The sequence below is a fragment of the Bufo gargarizans genome, chromosome 5 (assembly GCF_014858855.1).
Source record: "Bufo gargarizans isolate SCDJY-AF-19 chromosome 5, ASM1485885v1, whole genome shotgun sequence".
Classification (NCBI taxonomy): Eukaryota; Metazoa; Chordata; class Amphibia; order Anura; family Bufonidae; genus Bufo; species Bufo gargarizans.
Window position 1 is genome coordinate 475,766,709 of NC_058084.1, and position 21,031 is coordinate 475,787,739.

General features: G+C 42.6%; 1 protein-coding gene across 1 annotated transcript in view; it reads left to right on the plus strand.

Annotated features, from left to right (window-relative positions):
- Window positions 1–21,031, plus strand: part of PHF14 (PHD finger protein 14) — a 174,336-nt gene that overhangs the window by 120,242 nt on the left and 33,063 nt on the right. The window contains exons 17-18 of the mRNA XM_044293783.1: window positions 480–536; window positions 639–763. Of these exons, the coding sequence (XP_044149718.1) occupies window positions 480–536; window positions 639–763 (182 nt within the window). The remainder of the gene's footprint in view (window positions 1–479; window positions 537–638; window positions 764–21,031) is intronic.

The following is a 21,031-nucleotide window of genomic DNA, read 5'->3' on the forward strand; positions in this document are numbered from 1 at the left end:
ATTTGGCAATCTGTGGAGGCGCCGATCCTCTGCCAGTGGCGCGGCAGTTGGATATAGCCGGTTACTTGCCTTTTCGCTATCTGGACTCCACAGGTTTTTAGAGGCATTGTTGGAAGGTTTTTTACTCACTGATGGCAAGCAGAGATGCCTCCTCTGGTAGTTTGTGCACTAGGTTAAAATCTACACCAGCTTGCAACTGGCATAGATTTTAATAATAATTTATGCATTTTCTGGCGTAATAATGCTAAAAGTGCTGGGACCAAAGGCCCCACCCTACCAGCGCCCACTGGCGAGGGCGACATTAAAATAGCTGATGCGACTTTAAAAAAAAGTTGCAATGACCTTTAAAAAGTTGCAGGGTTATGTAACTTTTTAACGCCAGATGTCCTATTGCCCCCAAAGTTCTTAAATGTACAGAACTTCCATCATCCAGTTTTGTATTTTGATGACGTGTCCTCAAACCTTCATTTTTGTTTCAGAGAACCAGAGGCCAGAAGAGGAAGAGAAGCTACCTGCTTGAAGAAGACAAACCCGAGGTGAGGGTTACAGGTTTATATATGGACCCTGTAGAAATCTCCTGCCGCCTTCATGTGGTTCTGTTGTATTCTTCACACTCTGTATCTTTCTGGTTTTGTCAGGAACGGATGGGGAGGGAGAGGCGGAGAAGACAACCCATGGCGCTACAAAAAAAGCTTAAATCGGAAGACCCAAGAACCGAATGTGCGTCGTGTAAAGGCATTGGAGACAATGAGAACCTTGTCAGGTACCACATATTTGGTCTTCAGCCCCTAAATCACAAGGTTCCATTATTAGGCAGTTACATACACTGTATGGCCAAAAGTATGTGAACCCCTGACCATCACATCTGCAGACACCCCCTTCCAAAACCATGTTAATATGGTTTTGTGCTCCTTTTGCGACCACGAGAGGTACTTAATTTCTCCAGGGTACACGTCTCACCTGCTCCAGAGTCCAATGATGACATGCTTTAGGCTCGGCTCACACGGCGATCCTGGGCGCAACTGGTTCAGGAGGGCGACCATTAAAAAAAAATAAGTTTTTTTTTTCATTGCTGCATTTCAAGAGCCATAACTTTATTTTTTTGTCGATACGGCCATATGAGGAGGGGGTGAAAAAATACAATGCAGGCAGTGTTTAGTGTTTTGTGTTGCATTTATTCTGCAGGTTAGTACCCCACAATATGTATGGGGTTTTTATTAGTCCATAATAAAAACATATTTTATGGAAAAACCTTTTCATTTTTGGAGGAGGAGGATTGATCCATGTAAAACTATCGTAATCTTCTTTGGGTCACTCTGATTGCCGTTGTAGCAAATACGTATTTAAATGCAAATTACCGTAATAAAAAAAAAAATAAAAATTTGAGGGGGTATAAAACTTCAATTTACTTTTTTTTTTTGTCCTGAAGCATCGATGTCTTCATACATACTATTCCAAATCATTATATACGGTCAGTATTCTATTGACCGCCTGTGTCATGACCTAATGGGCAGACCAGGACGCCTTTGTAAGGACCCCTGGCTGCCATCAGCACCCCACGAAGGAGACACTAGGAGCCGTTGTACTGATAGGGAGAGCCCCTACACCTTAGGTGGCACAGTTGCTATTGACTACGACATCTCAGGGGTCGAACATCTGGGATTGGAGTGACATAATAGTAAGTTGAGATCCTGTGAGCACAGTACGACCCATACTACTAGCAGTATTTGTCTGTGGCTGGGTACTTGATTTTATGCACCTTTTGCAATGGCTGAAACACCTGAATTCAATAATAATGAGGGGGTTCACATACTTTTGTCTATATAAACAAGTGCATTGTAAACTCCATATGATGATGCATTCAGGGAAACCACTTTTTTTAGGTATTCTTCCTTCTCCATCTTTCTTCCATCTGTGGAGCTCCCTCCCCCCTCTCACAGCTGGGGTCTCACAGAGAGGCAGAGAGCCTGCAGCATCATCCCCCCAGCCCCTCTCTTCTGTCTTCTATAACCTTTACTGGAGACCCACTTTTTAGTCAGTACCGGTGAGTAGGCAAAGAGGCGCGAGCAATCCTACCCTAATGAGACGTGATACAGACTCTCATGTTGCACTGAATTAAGGCCATATGACAGGTGCATGATGAATATCAAGATTTAATCTAATTGATCCTGGTTGTGTTTTGCATTGTAAATCGATCGCTCGTTTCTTTTCATTAACTTTCCCTTTCATCTTACCAAGGGCTTTCTTGGTCGTCTTCTTACCTCCAGGGCCTTATTGACCGGGGTCACTTATTCATTGCCAGGTGAAACCTAGGGGAATACGAGAAGTGTCCATTGGCTGTGTCCTTGTCAGCACTCACTTATTTCCATTGTACTGATGAGATTTGTGTTACTCTGTAATTGATGGGTCAGTCTTCAATACTTGGAAGTCAATTGTGTCTCACATCTGCTCCCGATCACTGGCTGTTAATGAATAGCTTTGTGTGATTTAGCATCTTCAGCCTCCTGCTGCAAGGAAACCTCATTTATAGCAGATCCTGTCTGTCAGCTGTATATACTGTACCTACTGTATATACTGTACCTACTGTATATACTGTACCTACTGTAATATAATCATGTCTGTAGAGAGGGACCATTTTATAATGGTTATAGCCTTGTACATAGGAGCAGTATTATAGCAGTTATATTCTTGTACATAGGAGCAGTATTATAGTAGTTCTATTCTAGTACATAGGAGCAGTATTATAGTAGTTATATTATTGTACATAGGAGGCAGTATTATAGTAGTTATATTCTTGTACATAGGAGCAGTATTATAGCAGTTATATTCTTGTACATGGGAGCAGTATTATAGCAGTTATATTCTTTGTCAAATTTCTTTTTATTGGAAAATGCCATCAATTGGGTGGAAGGATCCAACCCCTTACCACTTTTGCACATACAGAGTAACAACAAGTCACACAAATGCATATATAAAGCAGTCAAATGTAACAGATGCATGAGAACATATGACAATGTACACTGATGCTAACATCGCAAAGTTTACAACTCTGATGATGACAAGTTAAAGTCTGCAACGTTACATTACACATTGTAAGGCGCTTTCAAGTGCTGTCAAGTAGAGGGCTTATTGTGCAAAAGACGCAGGAATACACTATTTAATAGGTATCTGTTAAGTGCAGGTTGCGCTGCTCATACCTGTCTCCGTGTCATCCAGCTAAAGACAACCTAGGCACCATTGGTAAGAAGAAGGCCTAAACCCAAACTAGGGTAGGGGAAAAAAAGGGGGGGGGGGGACTGCATTCCTGCAACTTGGATTGAGTTATGTGGGGAGACGGGGTGAACAGGCCTCGAAATGAGGCCCTCCTGTGCACGCATGATAGTGTTGCTTCTTGTATTAGCAATCTGATGTAAGCAGTACTCTAGCAGATGTAATTGAGATCACATGGCATTGTGGAGAGATCACAGGGGGATTACAGGGTATATCAGACTAACTGGCCATGCTAATGCTCGGGGGGTCCATGCAGCCCTTCCTATTGTTACGAAATGCCAGCCATGGTCCCCAAACTTTTAGATACTTCTCGTGCTGTCTGGCTTCCCATCCCGCCAACTCCTCCAATCTACATATCTGATCTACTTTCTGCTCCCAGTGAGGAAGTGTCGGTGGGTCTTCGCTGAGCCATTTCTGTGGTATGAGTAGCCTCGCTGCCTGTATTAAATGTGTTGCCAAGTTCTTTTTGGATGGTGTGAAGGTCGGTGTGGGGAGCCAGAGAAGCACCAGTTCAGGCGATAGCTGAATACAAGTGTTCGTCACTTTATTTATCGTAGCTGAAACCCCATCCCAATATTGGCGGATTTTTGGGCAGACCCAAAAAATGTGTGTTTGCGTCCCTGATGCCTCCTTACACCTCCAGCACGTGTCTGACTGACTGAAACCTTTTAAGAACAGTTGTTTAGGTGTTTGGTACCACTGGGTCATCACTTTGTATGAGTGCTCTTGCACCTTCACACATCTTGAGAATCCGTGGGAATGAGCATGTATGCGTAGTATGTCCGTTTCTGAGAATTCTAAATTGAGCTCGGATGCCCAGGTTTTCAGGTACTGTGGGACCCCTATAGGAGTCTGGACAGTAAGAGCCAAATATAGCTTAGAGATTATTTTGCTGGGGGGGGATTTTAAGAGCAGCAATTTCTCAAACCATGTTGACTCTGTGGTGGGTGATCTAGACGCTAATAATGGCTTGCTGATAGAGTTATATTCTATGGCATCTAAAAAGTTGCTAGAATGTAAAATGCGATTTAGAGAGTGCTGTGCAGGGAGAGCCCCTGATGCCCCATCTAAGAACTCTGTAACGGTGTATTTGTGTAGCTTGTTCCATACAGGTGACACGGTGTCAGCAGTGGGTCTCACAATGAATGGAGCAAGGTCAGCCGGCATCAGCGATGAGAGAGTATGTAATAAGCCTTTGTCTTTGTTCAGTTGTCTGATAACGGCCGCCGTGCCTTTAAGCAGCACCTGTGAGTGGAGTGAGGATGAGGTCAGACCCCATAACCCCGCTCTCTGTTTTTTGTCGAGCTGGGAGATCTCAAGCTCCTTACCCAGGATAGTAGACCAGGGGGCATGGATGTGTAGCCACCTCTTCAGGTGAATGGCCTTATAGTATAGCTGAGCGTCAGGTAGGGCCATACCTCCCTGGTTCTTCCTCAGTATCAGCGTGCGATGTGCCAGTCTCGCTCCCCTCCCCCCCCCAAAGAAAGGTGCTGAAGAGCCTTCTAATCTGTGTAAAGAAGGAGGAGGGGAGAAAGACAGGCAGCATCTGCATCACATACAGTATCTTGGGCATTATATAAGTTTTCAACAAATTTTTTCGGCCCATCCAGGAAATATACGGAATTCTCAGCGTGTGCAATTGTTGTTGGGCGTCATTCAGCAGTGCAGCATAGTTCAGCCGGAAAAGCTCATCCATTCTACAAGGGATCTTAATCCCCAGGTAGGACAAGTGAGACGTTTGCCATATGAAAGGGGTTTTCGTCTTTAGCAGGTGAATTTGTTTGGTCGGAGCCGATATATTCATGGCTTCAGATTTTGTGTAGTTCACTTTAAAATTGGACACTTGTCCGTACCGTTCAAACAAGGATAATAGATGCGGGAAGGCCTCGACCGGGTTTGAAACCATGACCAAGAGGTCGTCAGCATAAGCTGCGTTGAGATATTCTATAGGGCTTTTATCCAACTGGAGTCCCCTGATGCCAGGATGGTCTCTAATGGCCTGGAGCAAGGTTTCCATGACTAATATGTACAGGGCAGGGGACAGGGGGCAACCCTGCCTCGTCCCATTCCTGATAGGGAAGGGAGGTGATAAGGTGCCATTAACTCTGATCCGGGCGCTAGGGCCTCCATACAGTGACATGATAGCCCTCTGAAATTGCTCGGGGAAGCCAAATTTTTGCAAAGTTTTAATCATATAAGCCCAGTTCACCCGGTCAAAGGCCTTCTCCGCATCTACACCCAGCAGGACCAGGGGGAGGCGTTTTTTCATCGCTAGCTGTATGGTAGACAGTATTCTGCAGGAGTTGTGACTGCCCTCCCTGCCAGGGACAAATCCTGCTTGTTCAGGGTTAATGAGTTTCGGAAGAAGGACACTAATTCTAGTTGCAAGAAGTTTCGCCCAGACCTTAATGCCAATGTTCAAAAGCGAAATTGGTCTATAGCTGCCACATAATTTAGGGTCTTTACCGGGTTTGGGGAGAATAGTGACTGTGGCCTCAAGGGACTGCGTATGTAGCTGTGAGCCACTCAGGAGCTCATTGCACCAGGCAGCAAGGTGTGGGGCCCGAATTTTTGAGAATTTCTTATAATATCCCACGGGGAAGCCGTCAGGGCCCGGGCTTTTCCCCATTGGCATGGAGCTTAAAATATTTGTGACTTCCTTCTCCGTTACTGGGGATAGAAGAGTTTGACCCTCCTCTTCAGTTAGTGTGGGGAGCTGCAGGCGGTGCAGGAAGTCATCGATCAAGGAGGCCCTATCCGCAGTGGACCCGGTTACCTCCTCGGGGAGACCGTACAAGTCTTGGTAAAATTTTTGGAACTCAGTGGCTATATCCGACGTTTTGTGTACAGTAGTACCATCTCTCTTATTAATCCCTGCTATATACATTGAGTCCTTCCTCTGTTTCAGGAGAGAGGACATTAGTTTCGTGCCCTTGTCTCCGTGAGAATAAAAGCGAAATTGCGAGTATTGGTACGTTTTTGCATAACCTATATTTAGATGATCCGTTAGTTGCTTCCTCAGGGTAGTTAACTGCTCCCTGGCCTCTAGGGCTCTAGAGCGCTTATGTACAGACTCAATAGCCGCAATTTGCTTAAGTAGGGAATTCAAGTGCTCCTGTCTGTTTCTTTTAACCCTACTGCCCAGCGCAATGAGCTCGCCTCTCATAACCTGCTTGTGCGTCTCCCAGATAGTGGCGAGTGGCATCCCCTCAGTGGAATTCTCGGTAAAGAACCACGTTAGCTTCTGACTGAGGGTGTCTAGGTCTGACTGCTTATCTAGGAGTGTCTCATTTAGACGCCACTGTTTGGTTTGTATAGGTAACGTGGGAAAGTGGATTGAGGTTGACACCGAGGCATGGTCCGAGACCGTAACGGGCTCAATGGTAGCCTGCTCCACCCTGTCGGCACAACTGCCCGAGATCAGGACATAATCCAGCCTCTTATGAGTGTTGTGCGGTGCCGAAAAGAAGGTATAATCTCTGTCAGCAGGATGGAGCAGCCGCCAGGAGTCCACTAAGTTGGCTTCTGCTAGATAGGCATTAACCCTACCTAAAGCCGCTTGGGTCAGTTGGGAAGAGCCGTCAGACGCATCCATTAAAGGATTCAGCGCCATATTAAGATCGCCACCTATTACTCTAATTCCTTCAGCGAAGGAGGCAAACGTCTTCAAGGTACTGACAAGCCACTTTGTTTGACCACGATTGGGGCAGTACAGGCTGGCTAAGGTCACGATCTGTGTGCCTATTGAGCCCTTTACAAATACATAGCGTCCCTCTGGGTCATCCTGTATGCAAGACAACTGGAAGGGAACTTTCTTTGATATGGCAATGCCAACTCCTCTAGCTGCACTGCTGAATGCGCTAGTGAACCAGTGCTGGAAGTATGACTTGGGGAGAGTGGGCACGTGCGCTGATTTAAAGTGTAATTCCTGAAGAAAACAAATGTCTGTGTGCGACTTTTTTAACATACGCACAACCTGTGACCTCTTCTGGGGTGTGTTAAATCCTCTGACATTAAAGGAGGTACACTTAATCAATGCCATGACATAGTACAAGTGTAGACCTTAGAGCTGCTAGTTGCTGGGAATCCTGCATGCGATCAGGGAAATAAAGTGAAGTATCTAACCTCAAAAACAACCGGGGAACGGAGAAAATCTCCAACATAGGGGTCGGGTGGCTTGTGCCCAGCGCGCAGCCCAGCAAAGCAAGGCAAAGCGCGAATGGCCCAAGCCAGTCTATTGTAAGGCGCTTGCACCAGGGTTGCGCCATTAGGTCCCTGGTGAGTGCCATGACGGTCTAAGGCAAGCGGCTATACGGGGGGGAGTAAGCCAGCCAGTCCCACGAGCCACAGCAAACACAACCTTGAATACATTTCGTAGAGTAGCCTAGGTATCATTTGAATGACCTGACTGAACCAGGGGCCAATTAATAAGACTGACACCCCTTACCGCCCTGCCATTGCCATGGGACAAACAAGTTCAAAAGCAAGCATAATACAAACATGTGGGTTAAACATGTGGAATCGGGTAATGCATAATAACCAGGGCAGGGATGGTGCGATGGTATGGCAGCGGTTCACGGATTGCCCGTCCGGGCTAACCCGACCCAGGGTTCCACCGCCTGTAGACCAGCGGACCGAGATATCTCAGGCCAAGTCCTCGGATCAGCAGATCACAGCTGGCTACTAGAAGCAGGCAACCAACAAAGAAGTCATAGATGGCTGTAACAAATACTTGCGTTCAGGGACTGAAGATCGTCCACAACATCCAGTAGCCCGGAAGCATCGGTTCAAGGAGCTGCCATCTGCGAGTGGGGCAAAAGTCTTAAATCAGGGCAGCAGACCTTATGGCCTATTGTTGAGCTTTCTCTTTGTAGAGGCTTTAACCCATCTCTGCTCCTCCGGTAACTCTGGCAAAGGGACTCCTGTGTCGGCCGACGGGAGCCATGATGGTATATCCAGAGGAGTCGTGTGAAGCAGAGTCCACGCTGCTGGTAAGTCCGCTGGTGTGCGGATTGTGCATCGTTTGCCATCGGATGCGAAAGTCAGACCGAACGGGAACAGCCACTTGTAGGGCATTTTAACAGCTCTCAGGTGGTCGGTAAGCGGACGGAGTATCCTTCTCTTATTCAATGTGGAGGGTGCTAAGTCCTGAAATAGGAGGATCTTCGCCCCCTCATAGAGCGGTTCTTTCTGCTCTCTTGCAGCTTTAAGAATTGCTGCTGTGTCCACGTACCGTAACAGGCCACAGACCACATCCCTCGGTGGGTCATTGTCCCTCGGTTTTGGCCTAAGTGCTCTGTGGATGCGCTCTATGCAGACTTCAGCTGCTCTTTCTGCACCTAGCAGGCCGGAAAAAATGGCGGCTGCCGCCTCAGGTAGCACTTCATGCAGAACCTGCTCTGGGAGACCCCGCAGCCGGATATTCTTTCGTCGGCTGCGGTTTTCTTGGTCTTCTATCAGAGCGTAGGCAGTATCTAAAGAGGCAGCAAGTGCGGCACTGTTGTCGCCCAGTGTGTGAGCAAAGGTTGGCCGCCTGCGTGTGCTCCAGCTTCTCCACGCGGTGCCCGATGTGCTTCACGTCGCACTTGATTTCAGTAAGATCTTGAATCACCGGGGCTAACGCCGATGATAGGGCTTGTTGGATGAATTGGCGCGAAATAGGCGCCGAGGTGGAGGAGGTGCGGGGTCCGGCATCCAGATCTGATGAGACGCCGTCCGCTCCCTCCGCTTCCTGCAGCCAATCCTCGTGCTCAGGCAGCGCCATCTTGGCAGCACTCGCGGCCGAAGGCCTCTTGTTCAGGAATTTATCCATGTCCTGAGGACCTCGGTCCAATCTGGCAGGTTCTGGCTTGTCTCTAGGGATATATCGTCCCACTTTACCCATTCTGTGTAGGCTGGAAAGCGAAATAAACCAGTTTGCTGGCTCACATGGAGAGGAGCTCTCTCACATGCGTCTGGTCTGGCCAGAAGTCAAGCTCCGCCCCATAGCAGTTATATTCTTGTACATAGGAGCGGTATTATAGTAGTTATATTCTTGTACATAGGAGGCAGTATTATAGTAGTTATATTCTTGTACATAGGAGGCAGTATTATAGTAGTTATATTCTTGTACATAGGAGCAGTATTATAGTAGTTATATTCTTGTACATAGGAGGCAGTATTATAGCAGTTATATTCTTGTACATAGGAGCAGTATTATAGTAGTTATATTCTTGTACATAGGAGCAGTATTATAGTAGTTATATTCTTGTACATGGGAACAGTATTATAGTAGTTATATTCTTGTACATAGGGGCAGTATTATAGTAGTTATATTCTTGTACATAGGGGCAGTATTATAGTAATATTCTTGTACATAGTAGCAGTATTATAGTAGTTATATTCTTGTACATAGGAGGCAGTATTATAGTAGTTATATTCTTGTACATAGGAGATAGTATTATAGTAGTTATATTCTTGTACATAGGAGGCAGTATTATAGCAGTTATATTCTTGTACATGGGAGGCAGTATTATAGTATTTATATTCCTGTACATAGGAGCAGTATTATAGTAGTTATATTCTTGTACATAGGACGCAGTATTATAGTAGTTATATTCTTGTACATAGGAGGCAGTATTATAGTAGTTATATTCTTGTACATACAATCAGTATTATAGTAGTTATATTCTTGTACATAGGAGCAGTATTATAGTAGTTATATTCTTGTACATAGGAGCAGTATTATAGTAGTTATATTCTTGTACATAGGAGCAGTATTATAGCAGTTATATTCTTGTACATAGGAGCAGTATTATAGCAGTTATATTCTTGTACATGGGAGGCAGTATTATAGTATTTATATTCCTGTACATAGGAGCAGTATTATAGTAGTTATATTCTTGTACATAGGACGCAGTATTATAGTAGTTATATTCTTGTACATAGGAGGCAGTATTATAGTAGTTATAGTCTTGTACATAGGAGGCAGTATTATAGTAGTTATCATTTTTTACATCCACATACAATTGGTATTACTCAAGCTCTATCTTTTGCAGCTATGATTGTTTTACTATATTTAATTGGGTATTTGTACACTAGAAGATGGTACTGAAGCACGAATGCCCACATGAATTTCCTAGAGGGAAAAAAAGGAGTCCTATTTCTTCCTATTAGTGTTTTCAGCGATCTCTTTTCAGGGATCTATGTAGGGTAGTAACATAAGGTATAGGCGTGTTAATAGGGAAAAAAACGGAGCGTTTGTTCTCACCTTGTGTTGATGTGATAAACACTGCAACTAGGATCACATATATGGTGGCAATGGAGTTGTCAGCTGCAGGTGTCAGGCAGTCGCCACAGGAATCCTTCGGCAGTAGTAGTAAGGAAAGCTCCAGGGAAACTTTCTATCTTGAATCCAAGAAATTTCCATTTAGTTTTGATACATGATGCATTTTGGGGTGCACAATCCCTTCTCCAGAGCAGACCCGCAGGTACTGGGACCACTATGAAACTATTGCTCTGTCTGCATTTTTTAAGTAATCGACATACATGGTTTTAATGTTCCCCGGAGGACAAGAAAACTGGAATACTTCAATGAATGACTGGTAGTCCAGCGTAAAATGTTGCAGTTGATTTGCTTTAATTCCTCACATTCTTTGCATCAATCTTTTACGGCGCTGATTTGTTTCGCATCAAACCCATTTCCTAAACCAAGCACACTAAACAAAGCGCGCTCGCTGCTGTCCGACTTTCCCCAATTCTCATAAATGCAGTAGTTCTCCTGAATCATAGAATTGCTTTCGCCCAGATAGCCGTCGAAATTACCGCTCTGTGGTTTCCTCAAAATGCCGTAATCCGTCAGCTGCCACATTAAGTCCAGGGAGGAAAGCAGTCGGTAGGGCTCCCTGAGAAATGCGCCTTTGACCACGCGAAGGGATGCGCTGGAAGGATCCCTAACCTTTCCTGCCTCAGTCTAGACATGAAAAGCCGTGCACTGATTTAATGCTGGCATTTTATTTCGGTGATCTTTTTTCCTTTATTCCCATTCATTTTCTATCGCCATAATGTAAGGGTGAAAATGCTGAGGATCCTTGGTTGAGCAGCTCTGTATTTGCCATAGGACTATAATAATGCAAGAAAAAGTAAGTGAACCCTTTGGAAATGCATTGATTTCTGCCTCGATTGCTAATAAAATGTGTTCACAAATACGGACAAACACAATGCAACCAACCTAATAGCGCACAAACAGCTGGGCCGTCCATGTCTTTTATTGAGCAGATTAAGTGAACATCCACAGGGAGAACAAGTAGGTGAATGCAATCATCGGTGTATTCCCTTTACCAGTGGATCGGCTCCACCAAAGATTGACTTTCGCCCTAGATAATATTTGCACAGCGTTGAGGAGGAATTTTGAACCATTCTTTCCGCTAATCTGCTTTAGTTCATCATTTTAAGGGTGCATTCACGCAACCGTAAATGTTTTGCGGTCCGCAAAACGCGGATACCGCCCACGTGCCTGCCACATCACAGTGCAGACCCGTCGACTTTAGTGGGTTCCGTGGTCCGCGTCTTGCATTGAAGTATAGGACATGTCCTATCTTTTGCATTGCGAGCCACACGGAAGGGCTTCTATGTGTTTCCGCATCTGTGCGGCTGCGCTGCAAAAGATAGAACATGTCCCATACCAAGTCAGTGGTTCCGCACCGTGATGCGGCGTGCACATGGCTGGTATCCACAGTTTGTGGACCCCAAAACACTCACAGGCGTATGAATGCACCCTTACTAGGATGTCTTGCTTGCCCATCCCTCTTCAGATCATTTCACAGTGTCTCGATACGGTTTAGGTCCATACTCTGACGTTCCGAAAAACAAACCTTCTTCTCTTTCAGCTGTTCTTTAGTTGAGTTACTCATGTGTAGTTCCCCGAATCTCTTGTATAGCCATAAATATGAATAATACATTTGATGGCTTTCTGCAGTCTCCACTAGGGGGAGCTTTAGGACTTCGCCGCATACAGAATTATTCAGCTCAATCGGATCTGTATAAATCCATAAGTAGTGCGCTCCCCCTAGTGGTGGCAGCAGGAAGCCAGACTATTAACATGGATCTCTATGGCTGTGGTCACCAAATGTATCTAGGAGATCTCTGCATTCATCCGGCCCCTTTCTGCAGTCTGCCATGTAGCCATTTGTGCGGTATGTGTTTTACTTTTAGTCTATTTGCTGCTATATATGCTCATACAGTAGCATCCATTGGAGGTATACATCAGGAAATCCTCTAAATACACTGACAATTGAAGTGTAGAAGCAGCTGCATGGTGAAGGCCACCTTACTGCTCCTCGCCACGCATTTTCCAAATGCTACTCCAATGATGCTGTCCCCAGGCGTTTGCACTTGACTTATATTGGAAGAGTCGTATGTGTCAAGGCATGAAGTCGGGCGAACGTTGCTTCCCGGGATTGGGATCGCAGATCCCGGCCGCAGTGGAGGCTGCACAGATGAATGTGAGGTGTGACTGGGGAAGGAAATGACTGCATGTAGACTGGAAAGCATTTCTTTTTAGGTTTTAATTTATGTTGTTCCTCAGCAGTAATTGCATACTAGGGAGAAATCTGAATCAGTGAAGCATTCTTTCTAATTAAAATTTACATAGAGCGCAGTCATGAGATATACGGCGCGCCACTTGTCATTTGTTGAGGCGCATTACCAGGAAGAGAGCGATGTACTAGAGGAGCTCGGCCCCCCGAAAGGTCACTGACTGCCTGTCACTAAAGGATAAATTGTTATGAGGAGCGCATACATAAAATCCGGCCGGCATTAATATCTATCCAGGAAGCGGCACCTAAAGAAATGCAGGCTTCGAAACATTATTGGAGACGATTAAGTGGCTGAAACGTCATCCATTCTCGTCCTTGAGGAGAAGATAGGAAATCCTTTGTGTGTAAGGGGAGTCTGGAGGCTTTTAGGACCTGTTTTTTATTTTTTTTTATATGAGCATTAAGATAATGGCTAATTAAAGCCATATATTTAGCAAATGTTATATGTGGTGTATTAATGTACAGAGCAATAGCATAAGTGGTTGAATATCCCCTCCGAGAACAACAGTAGGCAGGGATTTGCATGAGCTTCATTTATCGTTTAATGAATGTGCAGATCAGTTGCAGCAGAGCTGGGTTTGTCTTTTGCCGCTGCATTATTTCTGTATTTGCTGAGATAATATTGTAGATTTCTCTGCAGACCAATAAAGCAAAAAACTAAGTCGGCTCCTCTACATTTGGCAATCTGTCACCTATTGCTGTTTTTTTTGTTCAGAATAACCATAGTGAAGCTCAGGAGCTATATGCAGCTGACCCATACATGTGTAGAATTCAGTGACGTACAATAATACAACTACTATAATACTGCTCCTATGTACAAGAATATAACTACTATAATACTGCTCCTATGTGCAAGAATATAACTACTATAATACTACTCCTATGTGCAAGAATACAACTACTATAATACTGCTCCTATGTACAAGAAAATAACTACTATAATACTGCTCCCATGTACAAGAATATAACTACTATAATACTGCCTCCTATGTACAAGAATATAACTACTATAATACTACCCCTATGTACCAGAATATAACTACTATAATACTGCTGCTATGTACCAGAATATAACTACTATAATACTGCTCATATGTACAAGAATATAACTACTATAATACTGCTCCTATGTACAAGAATATAACTACTATAATACTGCTCCTATGTACCAGAATATAACTACTATAATACTGCTCCTATGTACAAGAATATAACTACTATAATACTGCTCCTATGTACAAGAATATAACTACTATAATACTGCTCCTATGTACAAGAATATAACTACTATAATACTGCTCCTATGTACAAGAATATAACTACTATAATACTGCCTCCTATGTACAAGAATATAACTACTATAATACTGCCGCCTATGTACAAGAATTAACTACTATAATACTGCTTCCTATGTACAAGAATATAACTACTATAATACTGCTCTTTATGACTACTACATAATGCTACAGAATATAACTACTATTAATACTGCCTCCTATGTACAGAGATATAACTACTATAATACTGCTCCTATTGTACAAGAATATGAACTACTATAATACTGCTCCCTATGTACAAGAATATAACTACTATAATACTGCTCCTATGTACAAGAATATAACTACTATATACTGCTCCTATGTACAAGAATATAACTACTATAATACTGCTCCTATGTACAAGATATAACTACTATAATACTGCTCCTATGTACAAGAATATAACTACTATAATACTGCACCTATGTACAAGAATATAACTACTATAATACTGCCCCCTATGTACCAGAATATAACTACTATAATACTGCCCCCTATGTACCAGAATATAACTACTATAATACTGCTCCTATGTACAAGAATATAACTACTATAATACTGCTCCTATGTACAAGAATATAACTACTATAATACTGCCTCCTATGTACAAGAATATAACTACTATAATACTGCTCCTATGTACAAGAATATAACTACTATAATACTGCTCCTATGTACAAGAATATAACTACTATAATACTGCCCCTATGTACAAGAATATAACTACTATAATACTGCTCCTATGTACAAGAATATAACTACTATAATACTGCTCCTATGTACAAGAATATAACTACTATAATACTGCTCCTATGTACAAGAATATAACTACTATAATACTGCTCCTATGTACAAGAATATAACTACTATAATACTGCTCCTATGTACAAGAATATAACTACTATAATACTGCTCCTATGTACAAGAATATAACTACTATAATACTGCTCCTATGTACAAGAATATAACTACTATAATACTGCTCCTATGTACAAGAATATAACTACTATAATACTGCTCCTATGTACAGAATATAACTACTATATACTGCTACCTATGGACAAGAATATACTACTATAATACTGCTCCTATGTACAAGATATAACTACTATAATACTGCTCTATGTACAAGAATAGAACTACTATATACTGCTCCTATGTACAAGAATATACTACTATAATACTGCTCCTATGTACAAGAATATAACTACTATAATACTGCTCCTATGTACAAGAATATAACTACTATAATACTGCTCCTATGGACAAGAATATAACTACTATAATACTGCTCCTATGTACAGAATATAACTACTATAATACTGGCTCCTATGTACAAGAATATAACTACTATAAGACTGCCCCCTATGTACAAGAATATAACTAACTATAATACTGCCCCCTATGTACAGAATATAACTACTATAATACTGCCCCCTATGTACCAGAATATAACTACTATAATACTGCCCCCTATTACCAGAATATAACTACTATAATACTGCCCCCTATTACCAGAATATAACTACTATAATACTGCTCCTATGTACAAGAATATAACTACTATAATACTGCTCCTATGTACAAGAATATAACTACTATAATACTGCTCCTATGTACAAGAATATAACTACTATAATACTGCTCCTATGTACAAGAATATAACTACTATAATACTGCTCCTATGTACAAGAATATAACTACTATAATACTGCTCCTATGTACAAGAATATAGCTAATATAATACTGCTCCGATGTACAAGAATATAACTACTATAATACTGCTCCTATGTACAAGAATATAACTACTATAATACTGCTCCTATGTACAAGAATATAACTACTATAATACTGGTCCTATGTACAAGAATATAACTACTATAATACTGCTCATATGTACAATGAATATAACTACTATAATACTGCTCTTGTGTACAAGAATATAGCTACTATAATACTGCCTCCTATGTACAAGAATATAACTACTATAATACTGCCTCCTATGTACAAGAATATAACTACTATAATACTGCCTCCTATGTACAAGAATATAACTACTATAATACTGCCTCCTATGTACAAGAATATAACTACTATAATACTGCCTCCTATGTACAAGAATATAACTACTATAATACTGCCTCCTATGTACAAGAATATAACTACTATAATACTGCTCTTGTGTACAATGAATATAACTACTATAATACTGCTCTTGTGTACAAGAATATAACTACTATAATACTGCCTCCTATGTACAATGAATATAACTACTATAATACTGCTCCTATGTACTAGAATATAACTACTATAATACTGCCTCCTATGTACAAGAATATAACTACTATAATACTGCTCTTGTGTACAAGAATATAGCTACTATAATACTGCTCCTATGTACAAGAATATAACTACTATAATACTGCTCTTGTGTACAGGAATATAACTTAGCTCACCGTTACTAAGGCGTGATGAGACTAGCTGGCCGGGAGACAGTGGAGAGCGCCTTCGCTGTTTCAGTAGATCCCATTGCGGTGCTTCGGAGTTACGGATACAACGTAGCACAGAAAGCTTTGATATTTCTCTAATTCAGAAACACCTTGGCTTGCGGTGCTTTACTCTCTACTGTTTCTATAGCTCTGATACATTTCAGTGGGATTTACTAATACCGCGCGCTCCGGCGAGATGAGACAACCCCGTCAATGTGTGTATTTATGTATGGATTGGGTTACTGCAGGACCATTCGTCTTTGACCAACTTTTCTTCCCTATGAACCTTCAAGTGACGCTCTCTTTTCCCGATACAGTCAGACACTCTATTTGCTGCAGTCACCATGACTGCTCCTTTCAGATACAGGACGGCGTATAAAAAGAAATATTTAATATTATGTCAGAGATGAAGGAGACATCTTGTTTTGCTCTGGTTCTTATTTGCATAGAGACAGCATGCGCCGGCTTGGAACACACGGAAACAGCTTGTAATATTTCTCGCTGTGAAACAGAGATAAGTGAGCCAACCGGAATCAAAAAACACCAGTGGCAATGCACGCTCAGTGCATGAAGGAAACAATGCAGCAACCAAAGGCGGCCAATTTGCATTTTCTAATACTGCACTTGTGTGCTTATCAAAGCGCCTTTTTTTCCCCCTGGAATATTGTAAAGCAATTTACATCAACTGTTAAGATTTTTGCATACAGTTCCCATGTTTGCTCCTCTCCCCCCCTCCCCTTGCTACATCTGCAAAGAACTAAGAATCAAGTCAGTGTTTTAGCTTTTATGCCTTTTGTTTTCGGAAGTTATTTTAAGACTTCTGTAATAATTATCCTCCCAAGGATGTCGTTATAGCAGGTGTTTTTTTTTTTTTTTTTGCCGCCATTCAACCGGAAGAATAAGCCCTGGCCCAGATTGCTATCAGCATCGGACAAAAGGTACTGTATGCAGGTGTGTGCACCATAAAAGGGGTAGAACGAGAGCAGGGAGACACGTTGATGGGGTGTTCACCTCGTGACTTTGGGGTTTGGTAAAGTACTTTGCGGAGAGATAAAATATATTTTTTTTTTCAATTTTTAGGGAAGGTTCCTAATAGTGATGAGCGAATCGACTTTGGATGAAACATCCGAATTCGATACGCATAAAACTTTGTTCCAATACTGTATAGAGCAGGTGCTCTGTACAGTATTAGAATGTATTGGCTCCGATGAGGCGAAGTTTTTGCTTTGCGTAATAACTTCATAAATTTATTTGTACTGTAAAAAAAAAATATATTCTTAAAGGCCTTCTGTCACCCCACTAAAGTCATTTTTTTGGGGGGGCTAGTTAAATTCCTTATACTGCGATATATGAAAATATAATGGTGTTACTTACTTTCCTTCAGCAGTTTCTTCTAAAAACGAACTTTTATAATATGTAAATTAGGTCTCTACCAGCAAGTAGGGCGTCTACTTGCTGGTAGCCTCCGCAAAAAAACGCCCCCTCGTCCTGTTGATTGACAGGGCCAGCCGCGATCTCCTCTTCCGGCCGGCCCTGTCTGCATTTCAAAAATCGCGCGCCTGTGTTCATTCGGCGCAGGCGTTCTGAGATGAGGAGGCTCGCTTCCTCAGCACTCCCTCAGTGCGCCTGCGCCGATGACATCACCGAAAGAGAAGACGTCATCGGCGCAGGCGCACTGAGAGAGTGCTGAGGAGGCGAGCCTCCTCATCTCAGAGCGCCTACGCCGAATGAACACAGGCGCGCGATTTTTGAAATGCTGACAGGGCCGGCCGGAGGAGGAGATCGCGGCTGGCCCTGTAAATCAACAGGACGAGGGGGCGGTTTTTTGCGGCGGCTACCAGCAAGTAGACGCCCTACTTGCTGGTAGAGACCTGATTTACATATTATACAAGTTTGTTTTTAGAAGAAACTGCTGAAGGAAAGTAAGTAAGACCATTATATTTTCATATATCGCAGTATAAGGAATTTAACTAGTCCCCCCAAAAAATATGACTTTAGTGGGGTGACAGAAGCCCTTTAAACTCCGGTTCGGTTCCAACTAGGTTCCACTTGGAACCGAACCCAAGTTCAGGAAATAAATTTTTACAGTACAAATTAATTTATGAAGTTATTACACGAAGTCTCTCGAGACTTTGCGAAACAATAACTTCGGCTCATCGGAGCCAATACATCCTAATACTGTACGGAGCTCCTGCTGATCAGATCCCTGCCAAATCTAATTATATTCCATGGGGTACTGCGGTGAACAGTAGTATCCCGCGAGTCCCGATCCTGTGAACATCGGCAGAGAACAGCCTGCTGGATCCAATAAATGCAAAAATAATCACAAAGTTGGAGGCCTCAACTTTTTGCTTTGATTTAAAGAGACAATGCCCCAATCTTCTAGGTACATGTGCCTCTGAAATCTACAATCGGTGGCTTGAGATCCCAGACTCAACCGCTTGACCCAGTGCTGTTTCTGCAGAGCAATGTCAGACAGGATGGTCCAGATGGCTCAACAACCGTATGACACCCCAGGTGTTTCTGCAGGACTTGCTTCTTTGTCCTTGGCAAGCTGGACTGCATGCATGGTGATGATGTTGGGTGGTCTCGCTTCTAGGGCCACCGCCTATAGAATAAATGGGAGTCACCCAACTCTGCATAGAACTCTACAGGAAGAAGTAGCCACTCTTGTTGACTTGCAGAGTGGGCATCAGTGGACCACCCTTTCCCCAATTGTTAGGGGTGCCAGAGTTGGGACCCTAATATAATGTATTGCATATGCTATGGGAAGCTCCTTAAACCTCAGGCTGCCTCATGGGTGGTTACTGAATATCAGTTCCTTGTATAGTCGACTAAGGTAACCCATAAACGTTCCATATGTAATATATATTGTTTGACTTTTATACAGCGACTCGTGTCACGCCTTTATTGCCTTGCTGCAGAGGTTGGCTTACTTTCCTTGGGGCATTATAACCTTCTTCACATATCATTGCTTCGAAAGAAAAACAAATGTTATGATTAGTCAAGGAAATCTGTTTTTCATGGGGCTTCTAAATGCATTCACCGAAAGGATAATTAAAGAAATTACTGCTTTGCAAACTTCTAATTGTGAGCAGTAAACTGCTGTGCTGATTTAGGTAATTTGTCCTTTCGCGCTGTAGAAGGTATTGTAAAGTGCACTCGCAGTTCCTGCTCCTGCCCGACTTGAGACCATTTTGTTCGGCCGCAAACACTGTGGAAACAAAAGTTTGTCAGGCGGCACTTTGGGTCCTTGATGTAAACACATTTGGAGAATTTTCAGAGGGTTCTGTGGGAATTTCGAAAGTAAGGTTTATTTGAGGGGCAATTAAACCTTTATTGAAACCAGAAAGGTGCGGAGAGCGCTCTGTACCTTCAGCTTCCATGGGCTCTGCTTTTCCAGTGTGCAGAATACAGATATATAGAAGGAGATGAGCAGAACCGATGAAAGCCGAAGGCGGAGCGCGCTGAGTAGCGCCGCTGCAGTGGTTTCAGTAAAGTTTTAGGTTCCCTTTAGTGTAGCATGTAAGATCCAGGACGCAGTTCGATCTCTGAGGAGATTAATGCTATGGGGAAGGTGTGGTATTTGTTTACAAGTTGTCCGTATGTAAAATATTTTGTGCTTTCCGTCATTTTGTACTTCCCTTATCTTGCTTTTTATTGTTGCTTTGCGTTTTCTTATTTTCTTCATCCCTTCTCCTTTGCATATCCTTTTCCCTAACCTTTTTGACTGACTTTTACTTTCTTTTCCTCTGTATGTTCACTTTTCCTACACCCCTTTCACTTCACTTTTTTCGGGGCTACGTAACAGAGCAAAGAATGCGGACAGCACACCGAGTGCTGTCCGCATCTTTTGCAGCCCCATTGAAGTGAATGGGTCCACACCAGAGCGGCAAATACTGTGGCTCGGATGCGGACCAGAACAACGGTCGTGTGCATGAGGCCTTACCTTATTTTCTGTAGCTTTATCCCTTTAGTTTCTACTTTCATTTTCTGTTTCATTCTTTTTTAATTCCTTTTCTGTATCCTTTCTTTTTCCTTTGCACTATTTCCCCCTTAGCTTTTTTTAATTTTTTATTTCTACTGTTTTTATTCATCCCTCTTCTGATTTTCTTACATCTTTTCCCCTTTTCTCATCGATATCCCTTCAGTTTCTATATTCTTTTCCACTGTCCCTTTCTTTTCTGTCTTCTCTATTAAAGGATAACTGTCACACTTAGACCCTAATTTCAATTTTCATATATGTAGTTACTAATAACATGATATTCCAGAATCAGTTACTATTAGACTGACTTACCCCATATTTAATAAGATTCAGCCCTTAGCAACCAGTCTGCATAAAACTGCAATTTCACTATTCAGTTAAGATGGCCGCCGC